The 22473-nt window shown below is 43.2% G+C and overlaps 1 protein-coding gene across 1 annotated transcript in view; it reads left to right on the plus strand.

Annotated features, from left to right (window-relative positions):
• Positions 1-8664: 8664 nt before the first annotated feature.
• Positions 8665-22473, plus strand: part of stxbp1b (syntaxin binding protein 1b) — a 71035-nt gene continuing 57226 nt past the window's right edge. The window contains 1 exon segment of the mRNA XM_034171307.1: positions 8665-8758. Coding sequence (XP_034027198.1) covers positions 8722-8758 — 37 coding nt within the window. The 5' untranslated portion in view covers positions 8665-8721.

Here is a 22473-nt window from a genome sequence, read left to right on the forward strand (position 1 = left end):
ATTATGAAGTGCGCCCTCACCCCTGTCATTATGAAGTGTGCCCTCACCCCGGGCCATTATGAAATGTGCCCTCACCTCGGTCATTATGAAGTGCGCCCTCACCTCGGTCATTATGAAGTGTGTCCTCACCCCGGGCCATTATGAAGTGCGCCTTCACCCCGGGTCATTATGAAATGTGTCCTAATCCTGGGTCAATATGAAGTGCGTCCTCACTATGAAGTGTGCCCTCACCCCGGGGCATTATGAAGTGTGCCCTCACCCCGGTCATTATGAAGTGCGCCCTCACCCTGGGTCATTATGAAGTGTGCCCTCACCCCGGGTCATTATGAAGTGCGCTCTCACCCCGGTCATTATGAAGTGCGCCCTCATCCCGGGTCATTATGAAGTGCGCCCTCACTATGAAGTGTGCCCTCACCCCGGGTCATTATGAAGTGTGCCCTCATCCCGGGTCATTATGAAGTGCGCCCTCACTATGAAGTGTGCCCTCACCCCGGGCCATTATGAAGTGCGCCCTCACCCCTGTCATTATGAAGTGTGCCCTCACCCCGGGCCATTATGAAATGTGCCCTCACCTCGGTCATTATGAAGTGCGCCCTCACCTCGGTCATTATGAAGTGTGTCCTCACCCCGGGCCATTATGAAGTGCGCCTTCACCCCGGGTCATTATGAAATGTGTCCTAATCCTGGGTCAATATGAAGTGCGTCCTCACTATGAAGTGTGCCCTCATCCCGGACCATTATGAAGTGTGCCCTCACCTCGGTCATTATGAAATGCGCCCCCACCCCGGTCATTATGAAGTGCCCCCTCACCCCGGTCATTATGAAGTGTGCCCTCACCCCAGTCATTATGAAGTGCGCCCTCACGCTGGGTCATTATGAAGTCTGCCCTCACCCGGGTCATTATGAAGTGTGCCCTCACCTCGGTCATTATGAAGTGTGCCCTCAGCCCGGTCATTATGAAGTGCCCCCTCACCCCGGTCATTATGAAGTGTGCCCTCACCTCGGTCATTATGAAGTGTGCCCTCACCCCGGTCATTATGAAGTGACCCCTCACCCCGGTCATTATGAAGTGTGCCCTCACCCCAGTCATTATGAAGTGCGCCCTCACCCTGGGTCATTATGAAGTGTGCCCTCACCCAGGTCATTATGAAGTGTGCCCTCACCTCGGTCATTATGAAGTGTGTCCTCAGCCCGGTCATTATGAAGTGCGCCCTCACTATGAAGTGTGCCCTCACCCCGGGCCATTATGAAGTGTGCCCTCACCTCGGTCATTATGAAGTGCGCCCTCACCCTGGGTCATTATGAAGTGTGCACTCACCCCGGGTCATTATGAAGTGTGCACTCACCCCGGTCATTATGAAGTGTGTGCACTCACCCCAGTCATTATGAAGTGCGCCCTCACTCCGGTCATTATGAAGTGTGCACTCACCCCGGTCATTATGAAGTGTGCACTCACCCCGGTCATTATGAAGTGCGCCCTTGCCCCGGTCATTATGAAGTGTGCCCTCACCCCTGTCATTATGAAGTGCGCCCTCACCCCGGTCATTATGAAGTGCGCCCTCACCCCGGTCATTATGAAGTGTGCCCTCGCCCCTGTCATTATGAAGTGCGCCCTCACACCGGTCATTATGAAGTGTGCACTCACACCGGTCATTATGAAGTGTGCCCTCACCTCGGTCATTATGAAGTGCGCCCTCACCCTGGGTCATTATGAAGTGTGTCCTCATCCCGGGTCATTATGAAGTGCGCCCTCACTATGAAGTGTGCTCTCACCCGGGCCATTATGAAGTTTGCCCTCACCTCGGTCATTATGAAATGCGCCCCCACCCCGGTCATTATGAAGTGTGCCCCCACCCTGGTCATTATGAAGTGTGTCCTCACCTCGGTCATTATGAAGTGCGCCCTCACCCGGGTCATTATGAAGTGTGCCCTCACCTCGGTCATTATGAAATGCGCCCCCACCCCGGTCATTATGAAGTGCTCCCTCACTATGAAGTGTGCCCTCACCCCGGGCCATTATGAAGTGTGCCCTCACCTCGGTCATTATGAAGTGCGCCCTCACCCTGGGTCATTATGAAGTGTGTCCTCATCCCGGGTCATTATGAAGTGCGCCCTCACTATGAAGTGTGCTCTCACCCCGGGCCATTATGAAGTGTGCACTCACCCCCGGGTCATTATGAAGTGTGCACTCACCCCGATCATTATGAAGTGTGTGCACTCACCCCGGTCATTATGAAGTGTGCCCTCACCCCGGTCATTATGAAGTGCCCCCTCACCCCGGTCATTATGAAGTGTGCACTCACAACCGGTCATTATGAAGTGCGCCCTTGCCCCGGTCATTATGAAGTGTGCCCTCACCCCTGTCATTATGAAGTGCGCCCTCACCCCGGTCATTATGAAGTGTGCCCTCACCCCTGTCATTATGAAGTGCGCCCTCACACCGGTCATTATGAAGTGTGCACTCACACCGGTCATTATGAAGTGTGCCCTCACCTCGGTCATTATGAAGTGTGCCCTCAGCCCGGTCATTATGAAGTGCTCCCTCACTATGAAGTGTGCCCTCACCCCGGGCCATTATGAAGTGTGCCCTCACCTCGGTCATTATGAAGTGCGCCCTCACCCTGGGTCATTATGAAGTGTGTCCTCATCCCGGGTCATTATGAAGTGCGCCCTCACTATGAAGTGTGCTCTCACCCCGGGCCATTATGAAGTGTGCACTCACCCCCGGGTCATTATGAAGTGTGCACTCACCCCGATCATTATGAAGTGTGTGCACTCACCCCGGTCATTATGAAGTGTGCCCTCACTCCAGTCATTATGAAGTGTGCACTCACCCCGGTCATTATGAAGTGTGCACTCACCCCGGTCATTATGAAGTGCGCCCTTGCCCCGGTCATTATGAAGTGTGCCCTCACCCCTGTCATTATGAAGTGCGCCCTCACCCCGGTCATTATGAAGTGCGCCCTCACCCCGGTCATTATGAAGTGCGCCCTCACCCCGGTCATTATGAAGTGTGCCCTCACCCCTGTCATTATGAAGTGCGCCCTCACACCGGTCATTATGAAGTGTGCACTCACACCGGTCATTATGAAGTGTGCCCTCACCTCGGTCATTATGAAGTGTGCCCTCAGCCCGGTCATTATGAAGTGCTCCCTCACTATGAAGTGTGCCCTCACCCCGGGCCATTATGAAGTGTGCCTTCACCTCGGTCATTATGAAGTGCGCCCTCACCCTGGGTCATTATGAAGTGTGTCCTCATCCCGGGTCATTATGAAGTGCGCCCTCACTATGAAGTGTGCTCTCACCCCGGGCCATTATGAAGTTTGCCCTCACCTCGGTCATTATGAAATGCGCCCCCACCCCGGTCATTATGAAGTGTGCCCCCACCCTGGTCATTATGAAGTGTGTCCTCACCTCGGTCATTATGAAGTGCGCCCTCACCCGGGTCATTATGAAGTGTGCCCTCACCTCGGTCATTATGAAATGCGCCCCCACCCGGGCCATTATGAAGTGTGCCCTCACCCGGGTCATTATGAAATGTGCCCTCACCCCAGTCATTATGAAGTGCGCCCTCACCCTGGGTCATTATGAAGTGTGGCCTCACCCGGGTCATTATGAAGTGTGCCCTCACCTCGGTCATTATGAAGTGCGCCCTCACTATGAAATGTGCCCTCACCCCGTGCCATTATGAAGTGTGCCCTCACCTCGGTCATTATGAAGTGCGCCCTCACCCTGGGTCATTATGAAGTGTGTCCTCATCCCGGCTCATTATGAAGTGTGCCCTCACTATGAAGTGTGCCCTCACTCCGGGCCATTATGAAGTGTGCCCCCACCCCGGTCATTATGAAGTGTGTCCTCACCTCGGTCATTATGAAGTGCGCCCTCACCCGGGTCATTATGAAGTGTGCCCTCACCTCGGTCATTATGAAATGCGCCCCCACCCCGGGCCATTATGAAGTGTGCCCTCACCCCGGTCATTATGAAGTGCGCCCTCACCCGGGTCATTATGAAGTGTGCCCCCACCCCGGTCATTATGAAGTGTGTCCTCACCTCGGTCATTATGAAATGCGCCCCCACCCGGGCCATTATGAAGTGTGCCCTCACCCCGGTCATTATGAAGTGCGCCCTCACCCGGGTCATTATGAAGTGTGCCCCCACCCCGGTCATTATGAAGTGCGCCCTCACCCGGGTCATTATGAAGTGTGCCCTCACCCCGGTCATTATGAAGTGCCCCCTCACCCCGGTCATTATGAAGTGCGCCCTCACCCCAGTCATTATGAAGTGCACACTCACCCTGGGTCATTATGAAGTGTGCCCTCACCTGGGTCATTATGAAGTGTGCCCTGACCTCGGTCATTATGAAGTGTGCCCTCAGCCCGGTCATTATGAAGTGCGCCCTCACTATGAAGTGTGCCCTCACCCGGGCCATTATGAAGTGTGCACTCATCTTGGTCATTATGAAGTGCGCCCTCACCCTGGGTCATTATGAAGTGTGTCCTCATCCCGGGTCATTATGAAGTGCGCCCTCACTGTGAAGTGTGCCCTCACCCCGGACCATTATGAAGTGTGCCCTCACCTCGGTCATTATGAAATGTGCCCCCACCCCGGTCATTATGAAGTGCCCCCTCACCCCGGTCACTATGAAGTGTGCCCTCACCCCAGTCATTATGAAGTGCGCCCTCACGCTGGGTCATTATGAAGTCTGCCCTCACCCGGGTCATTATGAAGTGTGCCCTCACCTCGGTCATTATGAAATGTGCCCCCACCCCGGTCATTATGAAATGTGCCCCCACCCCGGTCATTATGAAGTGTGCCCTCACCCCAGTCATTATGAAGTGCGCCCTCACGCTGGGTCATTATGAAGTCTGCCCTCACCCGGGTCATTATGAAGTGTGCCCTCAGCCCGGTCATTATGAAGTGCCCCCTCACCCCGGTCATTATGAAGTGTGCCCTCACCTCGGTCATTATGAAGTGTGCCCTCACCCCGGTCATTATGAAGTGACCCCTCACCCCGGTCATTATGAAGTGTGCCCTCACCCCAGTCATTATGAAGTGCGCCCTCACCCTGGGTCATTATGAAGTGTGCCCTCACCCGGGTCATTATGAAGTGTGCCCTCACCTCGGTCATTATGAAGTGTGTCCTCAGCCCGGTCATTATGAAGTGCGCCCTCACTATGAAGTGTGCCCTCACCACGGGCCATTATGAAGTGTGCCCTCACCTCGGTCATTATGAAGTGCGCCCTCACTATGAAGTGTGCCCTCACCCCGGGCCATTATGAAGTGTGCCCTCACCTCGGTCATTATGAAATGCGCCCCCACCACGGTCATTATGAAGTGTGCCCTCACCTCGGTCATTATGAAGTGCGCCCTCACCCTGGGTCATTATGAAGTGTGTCCTCATCCCGGGTCATTATGAAGTGTGCCCTCACCTCGGTCATTATGAAGTGCGCCCTCACCCTGGGTCATTATGAAGTGTGTCCTCATCCCGGGTTATTATGAAGTGCGCCCTCACTATGAAGTGTGCCCTCACCCCGGGCCATTATGAAGTGTGCCCTCACCTCAGTCATTATGAAATGCGCCCTCACCCCGGTCATTACGAAGTGCGCCCTCACCCCGGGTCATTATGAAGTGTGCCCTCATCCCGGGTCATTATGACCCGGGATGAAGTGTGCACTCACCCCGGTCATTATGAAGTGTGCACTCACCCCGGTCATTATGAAGTGCGCCCTTGCCCCGGTCATTATGAAGTGTGCCCTCACCCCTGTCATTATGAAGTGCGCCCTCACGCCGGTCATTATGAAGTGCGCCCTCACCCCGGTCATTATGAAGTGTGCATTCACACCGGTCATTATGAAGTGTGCCCTCACCTCGGTCATTATGAAGTGTGCCCTCAGCCCGGTCATTATGAAGTGCTCCCTCACTATGAAGTGTGCCCTCACCCCGGGCCATTATGAAGTGTGCCCTCACCTCGGTCATTATGAAGTGCGCCCTCACCCTGGGTCATTATGAAGTGTGTCCTCATCCCGGGTCATTATGAAGTGCGCCGTCAGTATGAAGTGTGCTCTCACCCCGGGCCATTATGAAGTTTGCCCTCACCTCGGTCATTATGAAATGCGCCCCCACCCCGGTCATTATGAAGTGTGCCCCCACCCTGGTCATTATGAAGTGCGCCCTCACCCGGGTCATTATGAAGTGCGTCCCCACCCCGGTCATTATGAAGTGCGCCCTCACCCAGGTCATTATGAAGTGCGCCCTCACCCCTGTCATTATGAAGTGCGCCCTCACCCCTGTCATTATGAAGTGCGCCCTCACCCCGGTCATTATGAAGTGCGCCCTCACCTCGGTCATTATGAAGTGCGCCCTCACCCCGGTCATTATGAAGTGCGCCCTCACCTCGGTCATTATGTAGTGTGCCCTCACCCCAGTTATTATGAAGTGGGCCCTCACCTCGGTCATTATGAAGTGTGCCCTCACCCTGGGTCATTATGAAGTGTGCCCTCACCCCTGTCATTATGAACTGTGCCCTCACCCCAGTCATTATAAAGTGCGCCCTCACCCGGGTCATTATGAAGTGTGCCCTCATCCCGGGTCATTATGAAGTGCACCCTCACCCGGGTCATTATGAAGTGCGCCCTCACCCCGGGTCATTATGAAGTGTACAGTCATCCTGGGTCATTATGAAGTGCGCCCTCACCCCGGTGTGTTTTGCTGAGCTAGTATGTGCTGCTCCTTTTTGTAATTTTAATTTCTTGACTTTTATTTTGTATTTTCCTGAGGTAAACTGCACTGCTCATTGTTGTAACTTTAATTTCTTAGCTTTTATTTAGTATTTTCCTGAGGTAAATTGCATTGCTCAGTGTTGTAACTTTAATTTCTTATCTTTTATTTTGTGTTTTGCTGAGCTAATATGTGCTGCTCCTTTTTGTAATTTCAATTTCTTGACTTTTATTTTGTATTTTCCTGAGGTAAACTGCACTGCTCATTGTTGTAAGTTTAATTTCTTAGCTTTTATTTTGTATTTTCCTGAGGTAAATTGCATTGCTCAGTGTTGTAACTTTAATTTCTTATCTTTTATTTTGTGTTTTCCTGAGCTAATATGTGCTGCTCCTTTTTGTAATTTCAATTTCTTGACTTTTATTTTGTATTTTCCTGAGGTAAATTGCACTGCTCATTGTTGTAACTTTAATTTCTTATCTTTTATTTTGTGTTTTCCTGAGGTAATATGTGCTGCTCCTTTTTGTACTTTCAATTTCTTGACTTTTATTTTGTATTTTCCTTCGGTCACTTGTGCTGCTCACTGTTGTAAGTTTAATGTCTTGGCTTTTGTTTTGTGTTTTCCTTAGCTAATATGAGCTGCTTATTTTTGTCATTTTAATTTCATGGCTTTTATTTTGTGTTTTCCTGAGCTAATATGTGCTGCTTATTTTTGTGATTTAATTTCATGGCTTTTATTTTGTGTTTTCTTGAGCTAATATGTGCTGCTCATTTTTGTAATTTAATTTCATGGCTTTTATTTTGTGTTTTCCTTAGCTAATATGTGCTGCTTATTTTTGTGATTTAATTTCATGGCTTTTGTTTTGTGTTTTCCTGAGCTAGTATGTGCTGCTCATTTTTGTAATTTAATTTCATGGCTTTTATTTTGTGTTTTCCTGAGCTAATATGTGCTGCTCATTTTTGTAATTTAATTTCATGGCTTTTATTTTGTGTTTTCCTGAGCTAATATGTGCTGCTTAGTTTTGTCATTTTAATTTCATGGCTTTTATTTTGTGTTTTCCTGAGCTAGTATGTACTGCTCATTTTTGTAATTTAATTTCATGGCTTTTATTTTGTGTTTTCCTGAGCTAATATGTGCTGCTTAGTTTTGTCATTTTAATTTCATGGCTTTTATTTTGTGTTTTCCTGAGCTAATCTGTGCTGCTCATTTTTGTAATTTAATTTCATGGCTTTTATTTTGTGTTTTCCTGAGCTAATATGTGCTGCTTAGTTTTGTCATTTTAATTTCATGGCTTTTAGTTTGTGTTTTCCTGAGCTAATATGTACTGCTCGTTTTTGTAATTTAATTTCTTGGCTTTTATTTTGTGTTTTCTTGAGCTAATATGTGGTGCTTATTTTTGTAATTTAATTTCATGGCTTTTACTTTGTGTTTTCTTGAGCTAATATGTGCTGCTTATTTTTGTCATTTTAATTTCATGGCTTTTAGTTTGTGTTTTCCTGAGCTAGCATGTACTGCTCATTTTTGTAATTTAATTTCTTGGCTTTTATTTTGTGTTTTCCTGCACTAGTATGTACTGCTCATTTTTGTAATTTTAATTTCATGGCTTTTAGTTTGTGTTTTCCTGAGCTAGCATGTACTGCTCATTTTTGTAATTTAATTTCATGGCTTTTATTTTGTGTTTTCCTGAGCTAATCTGTGCTGCTTATTTTTGTCATTTTAATTTCATGGCTTTTATTTTGTGTTTTCTTGAGCTAATATATGCTGATTATTTTTGTGATTTAATTTCATGGCTTTTGTTTTTTGTTTTCCTTAGCTAATATGTGCTGCTTATTTTTGTAATTTAATTTCATGGCCTTTATTTTGTGTTTTCCTGAGCTAGTATGTGCTGCTCATTTTTGTAATTTTAATTTCTTGACTTTTATTTTGTATTTTTCTGAGGTAAGCTTCAGCATTGTTGTAACTTGACAGTTGCGCTGCACTGAGGAGACGGACCTCAAACCTTCACTATGGCTCCACTTGGACTAAAATCAATTGTTGGAGAAAGTAAGAATTCAGCGTTTGTTTGCTTTATTTGCGCATGAGTGAGGGCACGTGTTAACATTTTTATTTTGACCGATTTGTTTTGATTAATCTTTTTTTTAATGAAGTACTACAAAAAGTACTGAATTGGCATACATTTAAATTTACAGGTAAAAAAAATGTTCATTACATATTGAAGATTCCTGTATCTCTAGTTATTGACGATAAATTGATTAAAGGTTTAATAAAGACTTTTTGAGTTTGATGGAGCGCTTAAAAAGACGCCCAGATTCTCCACATGAAGGTTTTTTTTTTTTCCTTTGTTTTTGTTTTTTGTGTTCCCGGTGAATTAATCCTGTAAAATATTTGTCTGCTGTTTGGTTGAACAGTTCGACTGAAGCTTCTGTTTTATTTATTTATTTTTATTGTTTTTCCCTTGTCGTGTTAAAGCGTGGAGTCCTGGTTTGGTTTAAATCCATCCTCGCTAATCTTTGCGGATTAAATGTTTCGGTTGGCATCAATCTGAAAGAAAGAAACGGAAGAGAAAATAACTCCACGTGACGCCACAAACAACAACATAATGTTTGATATTAGTGCGTTTGAACCCAATATAACAACTGAGCTGTAATCAGACATCATAAGGGAATAAATACTTATTGAGGCTGCTTCATGACACAAATACTCTGCAATAGAAATAACTCGTTTAATATTTATTTTATCCCATTTATTATGTTAAAAAAGTCACAGTGAATAAATATTGTGATAGATCTTATAGTATGTTGTAATAATAATATATGAAAACACATATTGTTTACAATAAGGGTGCATTATTTAACACTAGTAAATGCAGTAATAAGCGTGAGCTAACACTGAATTAAGAGTTATCCATGTTTACTAATTGTTTATTATGTGTTCATGTTATTAATTTACACATAATTTAATAATTTGTAAATATAGTGAACAATAAATGATTACTAAACACTGTTGAGTCCAATCCATTTCTAGGTATATTAATTATACATGAACTGTGGGATTATCTACAGGAAATATAATGTCATCTGGCAAGATTTCGTTCTGAAGCCATTTGTTTACATTTCAGAGACAAGTCCATTTTTGGGTGGTTAAATTGATCCATCATGGAATTGATACTGGTACTTCTGTTCACACTAGTTAGTTTGATCATTCATTTCAATACCATATCCTTTCTAGGCTAAGCATATAAAAATTCAATATACATTATATCTGTCTCTCTCTCTCTCTCTCTCTCTCTCCATATATATATACAAGGTCTGTTAGAAAACTATCCGACCTTTTTATTTTTTGCAAAAACTATATGGATTTGAATCATGTGTGATTGCATCAGCCAAGCTTGAACCTTCGTGCGCATGCGTGAGTTTTTTCACGCCTGTCGGTTGCATCATTCGCCTGTGAGCAGGCTTTGAGTGAGCAGTGGTCCACCCCCCTCATCGGATTTTTATTGTGAGGAAAATGTCTGAACGATTTGGAGCTTTGCTGCATCAAATTTTTCCAGAAACTGTGAGAGACCTCCAGGTGGAAATTCGGAAGATTCAGACGACTTTCAGGGACGATTCTATGGGGATCACAAGATTAAGGAGTGTTACAACCGGTTTAAAGACGGCGCACAATGGCGGAGGGCGCGCCGCACTCCGAGCGGCGATCGACAGGCTGAAACGACCAGATCATTTCCAAACTGAATGCTGTGTTGATCCGGGACGTCCTCTGACTACTACAGAAATGGCAGAAGAGGTGGACATACCACTTTTTCGGCACATTCCACTGTTACAGGAGTTTTTGTCATGGAAAGAGGAGCGGAGGAATTTGCGCGTCGGGACGGAGCCGCTAATGGCGCGGGACAAAAGCAACGCCGTGATGAAGCCTCACAGGTTGTGGCATGTCCAGCTCGTCCACAATTTCTCGGATAGTCACACGACTGAAAAGCCACCGAAGCTGTCTGAATCTTCCGAATGGTGCAAGAGCTGGGCATGTTCCAACATGTCCTGTGAGACCAACACGGAGGTGCTTTTGTCCCGCGCCATTAGCGGCTCTGTGGCGAATTCCTCCGCTCCTCTTTCCATGACAAAAACTCCTGTAACAGTGGAATCCACTGATCCACTGTCGATTTTGCAAGTCTTCCCACCTACAAAGAATGGAAAGGTCTGTAAGTTTTATCGTAGGTAAACTTCAACTGTGAGAGACAGAATCTAAAAACAATCTGAAAATTACATTGTTTGATTTTTAAATAATTAATTTGCATTTTATTACATGAAATAAGTATTTGAACACCTACCAACCAGCAAGAATTGTGTCTCTCACAGACTTGTTAATTTTTCTTTAAGAAGCCCTCTTATTCTGTACTCTTTACCTGTATTAATTGCACCTGTTTGAACTTGTTACCTGTATAAAAGACACCTGTTCACACACTCAATCAATCACACTCCAAGCTGTCCACCATAGCCAAGACCAAAGAGCTGTCTAAGGACACCAGGGACAAAACTGTAGACCTGCACAAGGCTGGGATGGACTACAGGACAACAGACAAGCAGCTTGGTAGAAGACAACAACTGTTATGATTATTTATTAGAAAGTGGAAGAAACACAAGATGACTGTCAGTCTCCCTTGGTCTGGGGCTCCATGTAAGATCTCACCTCACGGGGTAAGGATGATTCTGAGAAAGCTCAGAACTACACAGGAGGACCTGATCAATGACCTGAAGAGAGCTGGGACCACAGTCACAAAGATTACATTAGTAACACATGATGCTGTCATGGTTTAAAATCCTGCAGGACAGCAAGGTCCCCCTGCTCAAGCCAGCACATGTCCAGGCCCGTTTGAAGTTCACCAATGACCATCTGGATGATCCAGAGGAAGCATGGGAGAAGGTCATGTGGTCAGATGTGACCAGAATAGAGCGTCTGACTGAACCCAGCGCTAAAATAACCAGAAAGCGGTTCCAAAAACAAAACAAATTTATTTCCCTTCTGTGCAATAATTATGTACACCATAAATGTGCGGTTTGTCTGGCGAGGTGAAGGACGGCGCGCTCTCCAGTGCCCAAATGGATCGAAGCCCGACGCTTCTGGACCCAGACTCATCGCCGAACACCCCCCAGGTGGATATCACAAACTGACTCTGTGAAGGATGGAAAAGGTGAGGTAAGTCAACAACTACAACAAATATCTTTCAAAGGCACACACTATCAGCAACACAGTCAGGTCTGAATTTAAGCTTTATGTAAATGAGCAGCTTCTCACAACAGGTGGAGGATCATCATTCCGTACGCCACGGCAGTGAGAAGAGAGCTGCACAATTCTCATCAATGTTCAAATATACTGCGTAACAAAATACCAAATTACTGTTAACACTTATTCAGACAATCATCACCTCTGATGTGTGCTGACAGCATGTGTCCCTCACCCGTCCTCCTTCACAGGCACGATGTGTCAAACCCAGGTGCGGTCCTCAGCGTCTCACAAACGAACGTCACAAGGTCGAGTTCCCGGCAATTCTGCTTGAACCACTCATGGCTTAAATGCAGAACGCCATCTCATTGTCTGCTTCAGCTGAAAGTCTTTAAGTTTACCCGTGAGCATCATCCACAGGTGCAGCTAATAATGCTGATGAGGGTGAAGGACTCTTCTGCCAGCACCTTCTCCACAGACAAAAAACAGTTTGCATACCACCTGGAGAGCAAAGAAAAGAAAACAACACAAAAACATCCAGCCAAACCCCCCAACACACAACAGGAGGGAGCTAAAACTCCAAACCTGAAAGATCTGGAGCAGATCTGTATGGATGAGTGGACCAAAATCCCTGCTGCAGTGTGCAAACTTTGTCAAGAACTACAGGAAACATCTGACCTCTGGAACTGCAAACAAAGGCTTCTGTACCAAATATTAAGGTCTGTTTTTCTAGGCGATCAAATACTTATTTAATGTGATAAAATGCAAATTAATTATTTCACAATCATACAATGTAATTTTCTATTTTTATTTTTTTTTACATTCTGTCTCTCACAGTTGAAGTGTAACTACCATAAAATTACACACCTCTACATTCTTGCAAACTCGATAGTGGATCATATATACGAGGTCTGTTAGTAAAGTATCGGACCTTTTTATTTTTTTCAATAACCTTATGGATTTGAATCACGTGTGATTGCATCAGCCAAGCTTGAACCATCGTGCGCATGCGTGAGTTTTTTCACGGAGTGATACAGCCGGTTTAAAGACGGCGCACAGTGGCGGAGGGCTCACCGCGCTCCGAGCGGCGATCGACAGGCTGAAGCGACCAGATCATTTCCAAACTGAAGGCTGTGTTGATCCGGGACATCGTCTGACTACCAGAGAAATGGCAGAAAAGGTGGACATAGCACTTTCCCGGCACATTCCACTGTTAAAGGAGATTTTGTCATGAAAACAGGAGCAGAGGAATTCGCCACGGAGTCGCTAATGGCACGGAATGAAAGCACCTCCGTGTTGGTCTCACAGGATATGTGACATGTTCAGCTCTTCGACAATTTCTCGGATACTCACTCAACTGAAAAACCACCTAAAGCCGTCTGAATCTTCCGAATGGTGGAAGTGCTGGGCATGTCCCATGAGACTTCCAACACGGGGGTGCTTTTGATCTGCGCCATTAGCGGCTCCGTCCTGACGAGCAAATTCTGCCGCACGTCTTTCATTACAAAATCTCCTGTATCAGTTTAAAGTGCCGAAAAGTGCTATGTCCACCTCCCTTGCAATTTCTCTGGTAGTCAGACGATGTCCCGGATCAACACAGCCTTCACTTTGGAAATGATCTGGTCGTTTCAGCCTGTCGATGGCCGCTCAAAGCACGTCTTTGGGCCGTCTTTAATCCAGTTGTAATGCTCCTTAATCTGTGTGATGCCCATAAGATCTTCACCGAAAGCCATCTGAAGTTTCCGAATGGTTTCCACCTGGCTGTCTCTCACAGTTTCTGAAAAAATTTTGATGCAGCAAAGCGGCAGTCGCTCAGCCATTTTCCTGACAATGAAAATCCGCCAAGGGGGCCGGACCACTCATCCCACAAAGCGTGCTCACAGATGAATGACGCAACCAACAGGCGTGAAAAAACTCACGCATGCGCACGAAGGTTCAAGCTTGGCTGATGCAATCACACGTGATTCAAATCCATATAGTTTTTGCAAAAAATAAAAGGTCTGATACTTTTCTAACAGACCTCGTGTATATATATATATATATATATATATATATATATATATATATGTATATATATATATATATATATATGTATATATATATCTATATATGTATGTATATATATATATATATATATATATATATATATATATATATATATGTATATATATATATATATATATATATATATATATATATATATATATATGTATGTATATATATATATATATATATGTAATTATGTATCATGTAAAGTATAAATAAAGTATCATGTAAGTAAGTATGATTTTTTTCTACTTCTCTAACTCTCTCTTTGCATAGCTTTGCATGAATTTATATGTTCAGTTAGCTGTTTTTCAGTTAGCTTTATATACATTTAACTGTTTTCATAGCGATAAATACATTTTTAGATTCAGATAGTGTTATTTTAAGTAAATTTAGATTGATATCTTTATATTCATTTAGCTATTTGCATAGCTTTGCATGAATTTGTATGTTCAGTTAGCTGTTTTTCAGTTAGCTTTATATACATTTAACTGTTTTCATAGCGATAAATACATTTTTAGATTCAGATAGTGTTATTTTAAGTAAATTTTAGATTGATATCTTTATATTCATTTAGCTAGTTGCATAGCTTTGCATGAATTTGTATGTTCAGTTAGCTGTTTTCAGTTAGCTTTATATACATTTAACTGTTTTCATAGCGATAAATACATTTTTAGATTCAGATAGTGTTATTTTAAGTAAATTTTAGATTGATATCTTTATATTCATTTAGCTATTTGCATAGCTTTGCATGAATTTGTATGTTCAGTTAGCTGTTTTTTCAGTTAGCTTTATTACATTTAACTGTTTTCATAGCGATAAATACATTTTTAGATTCAGATAGTGTTATTTTAAGTAAATTTTAGATTGATATCTTTATATTCATTTAGCTAGTTGCATAGCTTTGCATGAATTTGTATGTTCAGTTAGCTGTTTTCAGTTAGCTTATATACATTTAACTGTTTCATAGCGATAAATACATTTTTAGATTCAGATAGTGTTATTTTAAGTAAATTTTAGATTGATATCTTTATATTCATTTAGCTAGTTGCATAGCTTTGCATGAATTTTATATGTTCAGTTAGCTTTATATACATTTAACTGTTTTCATAGTGATAAATACATTTTTAGATTCATATAGTGTTATTTTAAGTAAATTTTAGATTGCTAGCTTTACATTAATTTAGCTAGTCACATAGCTTTGCATGAATTTATGTTCAGTTAGCTGTTTTTCAGTTAGCTTTATATACACTTAACTGTTTTCATAGTAATAAATACATTTTTAGATTCAGATAGTGTTATTTTACGTCAATTTTACAATTTTACTTTGTTAGCTTTATATCCATTTAGCTATTGCTTTGCATGAAATTATGTTCATAGTGATAAATACATTTTTAGATTCAGATAGTGTGATTTTAAGTACATTTTAGATTGCTAGCTTTATATTCATTTAACAATTTGCATATCTTTGCATTAATTTATGTTCAGTTACCTGTTTTTCAGTTACTTTCAGATTCAGTTAGCTTTATACACACTTATCTGTTTTCATAGTGATAAAGGTTTCGACTGTGATTGTTTTAAATGCATTTAGATTTGGTTAGCTTTATATTCCCTCAGCCCCAACCAGTCCCAGCAGAAGACTGCCCCTCCCTGAGCCTGGTTCTGCTGGAGGTTTCTTCCTGTTAAAAGGGAGTTTTTCCTTCCCACTGTCGCCAAGTGCTTGCTCACAGGGGGGTCATTTTGACTGTTGGGGTTTTTTCTGTTTTTTTGTAATTGTTGTATGGCTCTTGCCTTACAATATAAAGCGCCTTGGGGCGACTGTTTGTTGTGACTTGGCGCTATATAAATAATAAATAAATAAATTTGATTTGATATTCTGTTTGTTAGCTTACAAGCTATAGTTACATTGCGCTAGATGAATTGTTTTCGGTTTAGATTGAGTCAGATTTATTTTCAGTCAGTTTTAGATTGTTTCCGGTAGGTTTTCCTGGAGCTGCACTCACTTTAGTTTTGATTAGGTTGGCTTTGTGTTTTTGTTGTTGTTGTTTTACAACACAGATATTGTTTATTCAAGTATGGCAGTGGTAGGTCCATGACCTATACGGGATCTAGGCGCTCCTGCCATCACGAGCCTCCCAGCTGACTGGGTTATAGCAGTGGGTAGATGGGACTCATTAGCCCTGTTAAGGCGGTCCACCTAGGGGAATGAAAACCCTGATGTTAAACCCCCAGCCTGGGTTACTGCCCCCGTGCCTCCGAGGAAGGTTCTTTAGCCAGAGGCTAGGAGAAGGTCACTCTGATGTAAAACCTACAGCCTGGTGGTCGCCCCAGCCGTCTTAGCTTGTCTGTGCCACTGTGGAGTGCCACCTTGCCTAAAGAGTGGAATTGGTGTGCGCGAGCTGATCCCCACTTTAAGCAACGAGCGCAGGTGGGAAGGAAAGCCCTGCAGTGATGGGAAGAGGCGAAAACAGCAGGTGCATGATGGCACTGGGAGCTGCAGTCTCGATCCTGCATGCAGGCGGCTCAGGAGCTATGGTTGTTTGATTGCTGACCCGAGACAACAGCATCATCCGGCAGGGCCCTGGGTGACCAAGCAGCCCTGTTTAGGGATAGCCCTGCTTGCTCCACATGGAGACAGACCTAGAAAAGGTGGTCTAAAAATGGCTTGTCTCACTAGACCCGGTTGGCTCACCGCTGCCAACGGGCATCACTACACGCGGTGCGAAAAGAAAAACAAAGAATATGAAAATCGCGTGCTGGAATGTACGCACAATGATGGACTCAGACAATAGCGATCGTCCTCGAAGATGCTCAGCCTTAGTCGCCAAAGAGCTAGCAAGGCTTGACATAGACATTGCTGCACTCAGCGAGGTGCGCTTTGCAGACCAAGGGTCACTCACAGAGGAAGGTACAGGCTACACACTGTTCTGGTCAGGGAAGGCTAAAGAAGATCGTCGACTCTCAGGGGTCGGGTTCATGATTAAGAGCGTCATAGCACATAGGTTACACAGTTTGCCAGTTGGACATTCTGACCGACTCATGTCACTCCGGCTCCCCATCAACAACAAGGATTTTGCCACTATTGTTAGTGTGTATGTCCCAACCATGCAGGCCGACATCGGAGTTAAGGAGGCTTTCTATAGCGATCTGCACAACCTTCTACAGCGCGTCGACACCCAGGACAAGCTCCTCATCATGGGAGATTTCAACACCAGAGTGGGCCGCGACTCTGATGTATGGAAGGACGTGCTAGGGAAACATGCATAGGCAACTGTAACGACAATGGCCGCCTGCTGCTGGAGTTTTGCTCTGCACATGACTTGACGATCACCAACAGCCTGTTCCAACAGAAAGAGAGATTCAAAGCAACCTTGAGACACCCACGCTCCAAACACTGGCACCTTCTGGACTACGTTCTGACGTGACAGCGTGATAGAAGAGACGTACTACATACCAGGGTGATGCCTAGCGCGGATTGCTATACGGATCATCGCTTGGTCCATTCCAAGATTGCTTTCACTTTCAAGCCCCCTCCTAAGAAGAAAGGCCCACAGTTTAAGAAGCTACAACTCCACAAGCTGCAAGACATAGACACAAAAATGGAGTTCCAGGCCAAACTAGAGGAGAGACTGGGTGGAGAAGAAGGCCTGCCTGATGACCCTGAACAACAGTGGATGAGATTAAAGACCATCCTTCAGGAGACAGCAGCAGAAGTAGTGGGCTTCTCAGCCAGGAAAAATAAAGACTGGTTTGATGAGTCTGATGCACAGATCCAGGAACTACTAGAAAAGAAACGTGCTTGCCACAAGACTTTTTTAGCTAAACCTGATGACCACTCTGCCAAGACAGCTTACAGAAATGCCAACAGGGGAACCACTGACATGATCTTCATCCTGAGACAGATCCAGGAGAAGTGCAGAGAACAGAACATGGTCCTTTATGCAGCCTTCATAGACCTAACCAAGGCTTTTGACACGGTCAGTCGTGAGGGTTTGTGGAAGATTCTTGCACGCCTTGGCTGCCCTCCAAAGCTCCTCACCATCATCCGCCAGCTGCATGAAGGCCAGATGGGACAAGTGAAGTACAACGGGACTCTGTCCGGCAGCTTCCCCATCTCAAATGGCGTCAAACAAGGTTGCATCCTCGCGCCCACTCTGTTCTCTATCTTCTTCAGCATGATGCTTCGTGAGGCCAAAGAAGACTTGACAGACAGCATCTATATCCGCTTCTCACAAACGAACGTCACAAGGTCGAGTTCCCGGCAATTCTGCTTGAACCACTCATGGCTTAAATGCAGAACGCCATCTCATTGTCTGCTTCAGCTGAAAGTCTTTAAGTTTACCCGTGAGCATCATCCACAGGTGCAGCTAATAATGCTGATGAGGGTGAAGGACTCTTCTGCCAGCACCTTCTCCACAGACAAAAAACAGTTTGCATACCACCTGGAGAGCAAAGAAAAGAAAACAACACAAAAACATCCAGCCAAACCCCCCAACACACAACAGGAGGGAGCTAAAACTCCAAACCTGAAAGATCTGGAGCAGATCTGTATGGATGAGTGGACCAAAATCCCTGCTGCAGTGTGCAAACTTTGTCAAGAACTACAGGAAACATCTGACCTCTGGAACTGCAAACAAAGGCTTCTGTACCAAATATTAAGGTCTGTTTTTCTAGGCGATCAAATACTTATTTAATGTGATAAAATGCAAATTAATTATTTCACAATCATACAATGTAATTTTCTATTTTTATTTTTTTTTTACATTCTGTCTCTCACAGTTGAAGTGTAACTACCATAAAAATTACACACCTCTACATTCTTGCAAACTCGATAGTGGATCATATATACGAGGTCTGTTAGTAAAGTATCGGACCTTTTTATTTTTTTCAATAACCTTATGGATTTGAATCACGTGTGATTGCATCAGCCAAGCTTGAACCATCGTGCGCATGCGTGAGTTTTTTCACGGAGTGATACAGCCGGTTTAAAGACGGCGCACAGTGGCGGAGGGCTCACCGCGCTCCGAGCGGCGATCGACAGGCTGAAGCGACCAGATCATTTCCAAACTGAAGGCTGTGTTGATCCGGGACATCGTCTGACTACCAGAGAAATGGCAGAAAAGGTGGACATAGCACTTTCCCGGCACATTCCACTGTTAAAGGAGATTTTGTCATGAAAACAGGAGCAGAGGAATTCGCCACGGAGTCGCTAATGGCACGGAATGAAAGCACCTCCGTGTTGGTCTCACAGGATATGTGACATGTTCAGCTCTTCGACAATTTCTCGGATACTCACTCAACTGAAAAACCACCTAAAGCCGTCTGAATCTTCCGAATGGTGGAAGTGCTGGGCATGTCCCATGAGACTTCCAACACGGGGGTGCTTTTTGATCTGCGCCATTAGCGGCTCCGTCCTGACGAGCAAATTCTGCCGCACGTCTTTCATTACAAAATCTCCTGTATCAGTTTAAAGTGCCGAAAAAGTGCTATGTCCACCTCCCTTGCAATTTCTCTGGTAGTCAGACGATGTCCCGGATCAACACAGCCTTCACTTGGAAATGATCTGGTCGTTTCAGCCTGTCGATGGCCGCTCAAAGCACGTCTTTGGGCCGTCTTTAATCCAGTTGTAATGCTCCTTAATCTGTGTGATGCCCATAAGATCTTCACCGAAAGCCATCTGAAGTTTCCGAATGGTTTCCACCTGGCTGTCTCTCACAGTTTCTGAAAAAATTTTGATGCAGCAAAGCGGCAGTCGCTCAGCCATTTTCCTGACAATGAAAATCCGCCAAGGGGGCCGGACCACTCATCCCACAAAGCGTGCTCACAGATGAATGACGCAACCAACAGGCGTGAAAAAACTCACGCATGCGCACGAAGGTTCAAGCTTGGCTGATGCAATCACACGTGATTCAAATCCATATAGTTTTTGCAAAAAATAAAAAGGTCTGATACTTTTCTAACAGACCTCGTGCATATATATATATATATATATATATATATATATATATATATATATAGTATATATATATATATATATATATATATGTATATATATATATATATATGTATGTATATATATATATATGTATATATATATATATATATGTATATATATATATATATATATTATGTATATATATATATATATATGATATATTATATATATATATATATATGTAATTATGTATCATGTAAAGTATAAATAAAGTATCATGTAAGTAAGTATGATTTTTTTTCTACTTCTCTAACTCTCTCTTTGCATAGCTTTGCATGAATTTATATGTTCAGTTAGCTGTTTTTCAGTTAGCTTTATATACATTTAACTGTTTTCATAGCGATAAATACATTTTTAGATTCAGATAGTGTTATTTTAAGTAAATTTTAGATTGATATCTTTATATTCATTTAGCTATTTGCATAGCTTTGCATGAATTTGTATGTTCAGTTAGCTGTTTTTCAGTTAGCTTTATATACATTTAACTGTTTTCATAGCGATAAATACATTTTAGATTCAGATAGTGTTATTTTAAGTAAATTTTAGATTGATATCTTTATATTCATTTAGCTAGTTGCATAGCTTTGCATGAATTTGTATGTTCAGTTAGCTGTTTTCAGTTAGCTTTATATACATTTAACTGTTTTCATAGCGATAAATACATTTTTAGATTCAGATAGTGTTATTTTAAGTAAATTTTAGATTGATATCTTTATATTCATTTAGCTATTTGCATAGCTTTGCATGAATTTGTATGTTCAGTTAGCTGTTTTTCAGTTAGCTTTATATACATTAACTGTTTTCATAGCGATAAATACATTTTTAGATTCAGATAGTGTTATTTTAAGTAAATTTTAGATTGATATCTTTATATTCATTTAGCTAGTTGCATAGCTTTGCATGAATTTGTATGTTCAGTTAGCTGTTTTCAGTTAGCTTTATATACATTTAACTGTTTTCATAGCGATAAATACATTTTTAGATTCAGATAGTGTTATTTTAAGTAAATTTTAGATTGATATCTTTATATTCATTTAGCTAGTTGCATAGCTTTGCATGAATTTATATGTTCAGTTAGCTTTATATACATTTAACTGTTTTCATAGTGATAAATACATTTTTAGATTCATATAGTGTTATTTTAAGTAAATTTTAGATTGCTAGCTTTACATTAATTTAGCTAGTCACATAGCTTTGCATGAATTTATGTTCAGTTAGCTGTTTTTCAGTTAGCTTTATATACACTTAACTGTTTTCATAGTAATAAATACATTTTTAGATTCAGATAGTGTTATTTTACGTCAATTTTACAATTTTACTTTGTTAGCTTTATATCCATTTAGCTATTGCTTTGCATGAAATTATGTTCATAGTGATAAATACATTTTTAGATTCAGATAGTGTGATTTTAAGTACATTTTAGATTGCTAGCTTTATATTCATTTAACAATTTGCATATCTTTGCATTAATTTATGTTCAGTTACCTGTTTTTCAGTTACTTTCAGATTCAGTTAGCTTTATACACACTTATCTGTTTTCATAGTGATAAAGGTTTCGACTGTGATTGTTTTAAATGCATTTAGATTTGGTTAGCTTTATATTCCCTCAGCCCCAACCAGTCCCAGCAGAAGACTGCCCCTCCCTGAGCCTGGTTCTGCTGGAGGTTTCTTCCTGTTAAAAGGGAGTTTTTCCTTCCCACTGTCGCCAAGTGCTTGCTCACAGGGGGGTCATTTTGACTGTTGGGGTTTTTCTGTTTTTTTGTAATTGTTGTATGGCTCTTGCCTTACAATATAAAGCGCCTTGGGGCGACTGTTTGTTGTGACTTGGCGCTATATAAATAAATAAATAAATAAATTTGATTTGATATTCTGTTTGTTAGCTTACAAGCTATAGTTACATTGCGCTAGATGAATTGTTTTCGGTTTAGATTGAGTCAGATTTATTTTCAGTCAGTTTTAGATTGTTTCCGGTAGGTTTTCCTGGAGCTGCACTCACTTTAGTTTGATTAGGTTGGCTTTGTGTTTTTGTTGTTGTTGTTTTACAACACAGATATTGTTTATTCAAGTATGGCAGTGGTAGGTCCATGACCTATACGGGATCTAGGCGCTCCTGCCATCACGAGCCTCCCAGCTGACTGGGTTATAGCAGTGGGTAGATGGGACTCATTAGCCCTGTTAAGGCGGTCCACCTAGGGGAATGAAACCCTGATGTTAAACCCCCAGCCTGGGTTACTGCCCCCGTGCCTCCGAGGAAGGTTCTTTAGCCAGAGGCTAGGAGAAGGTCACTCTGATGTAAAACCTACAGCCTGGTGGTCGCCCCAGCCGTCTTAGCTTGTCTGTGCCACTGTGGAGTGCCACCTTGCCTAAAGAGTGGAATTGGTGTGCGCGAGCTGATCCCCACTTTAAGCAACGAGCGCAGGTGGGAAGGAAAGCCCTGCAGTGATGGGAAGAGGCGAAAACAGCAGGTGCATGATGGCACTGGGAGCTGCAGTCTCGA

Source organism: Thalassophryne amazonica, chromosome 5 (genome assembly GCF_902500255.1).
Source record: "Thalassophryne amazonica chromosome 5, fThaAma1.1, whole genome shotgun sequence".
NCBI classification, from domain to species: Eukaryota; Metazoa; Chordata; class Actinopteri; order Batrachoidiformes; family Batrachoididae; genus Thalassophryne; species Thalassophryne amazonica.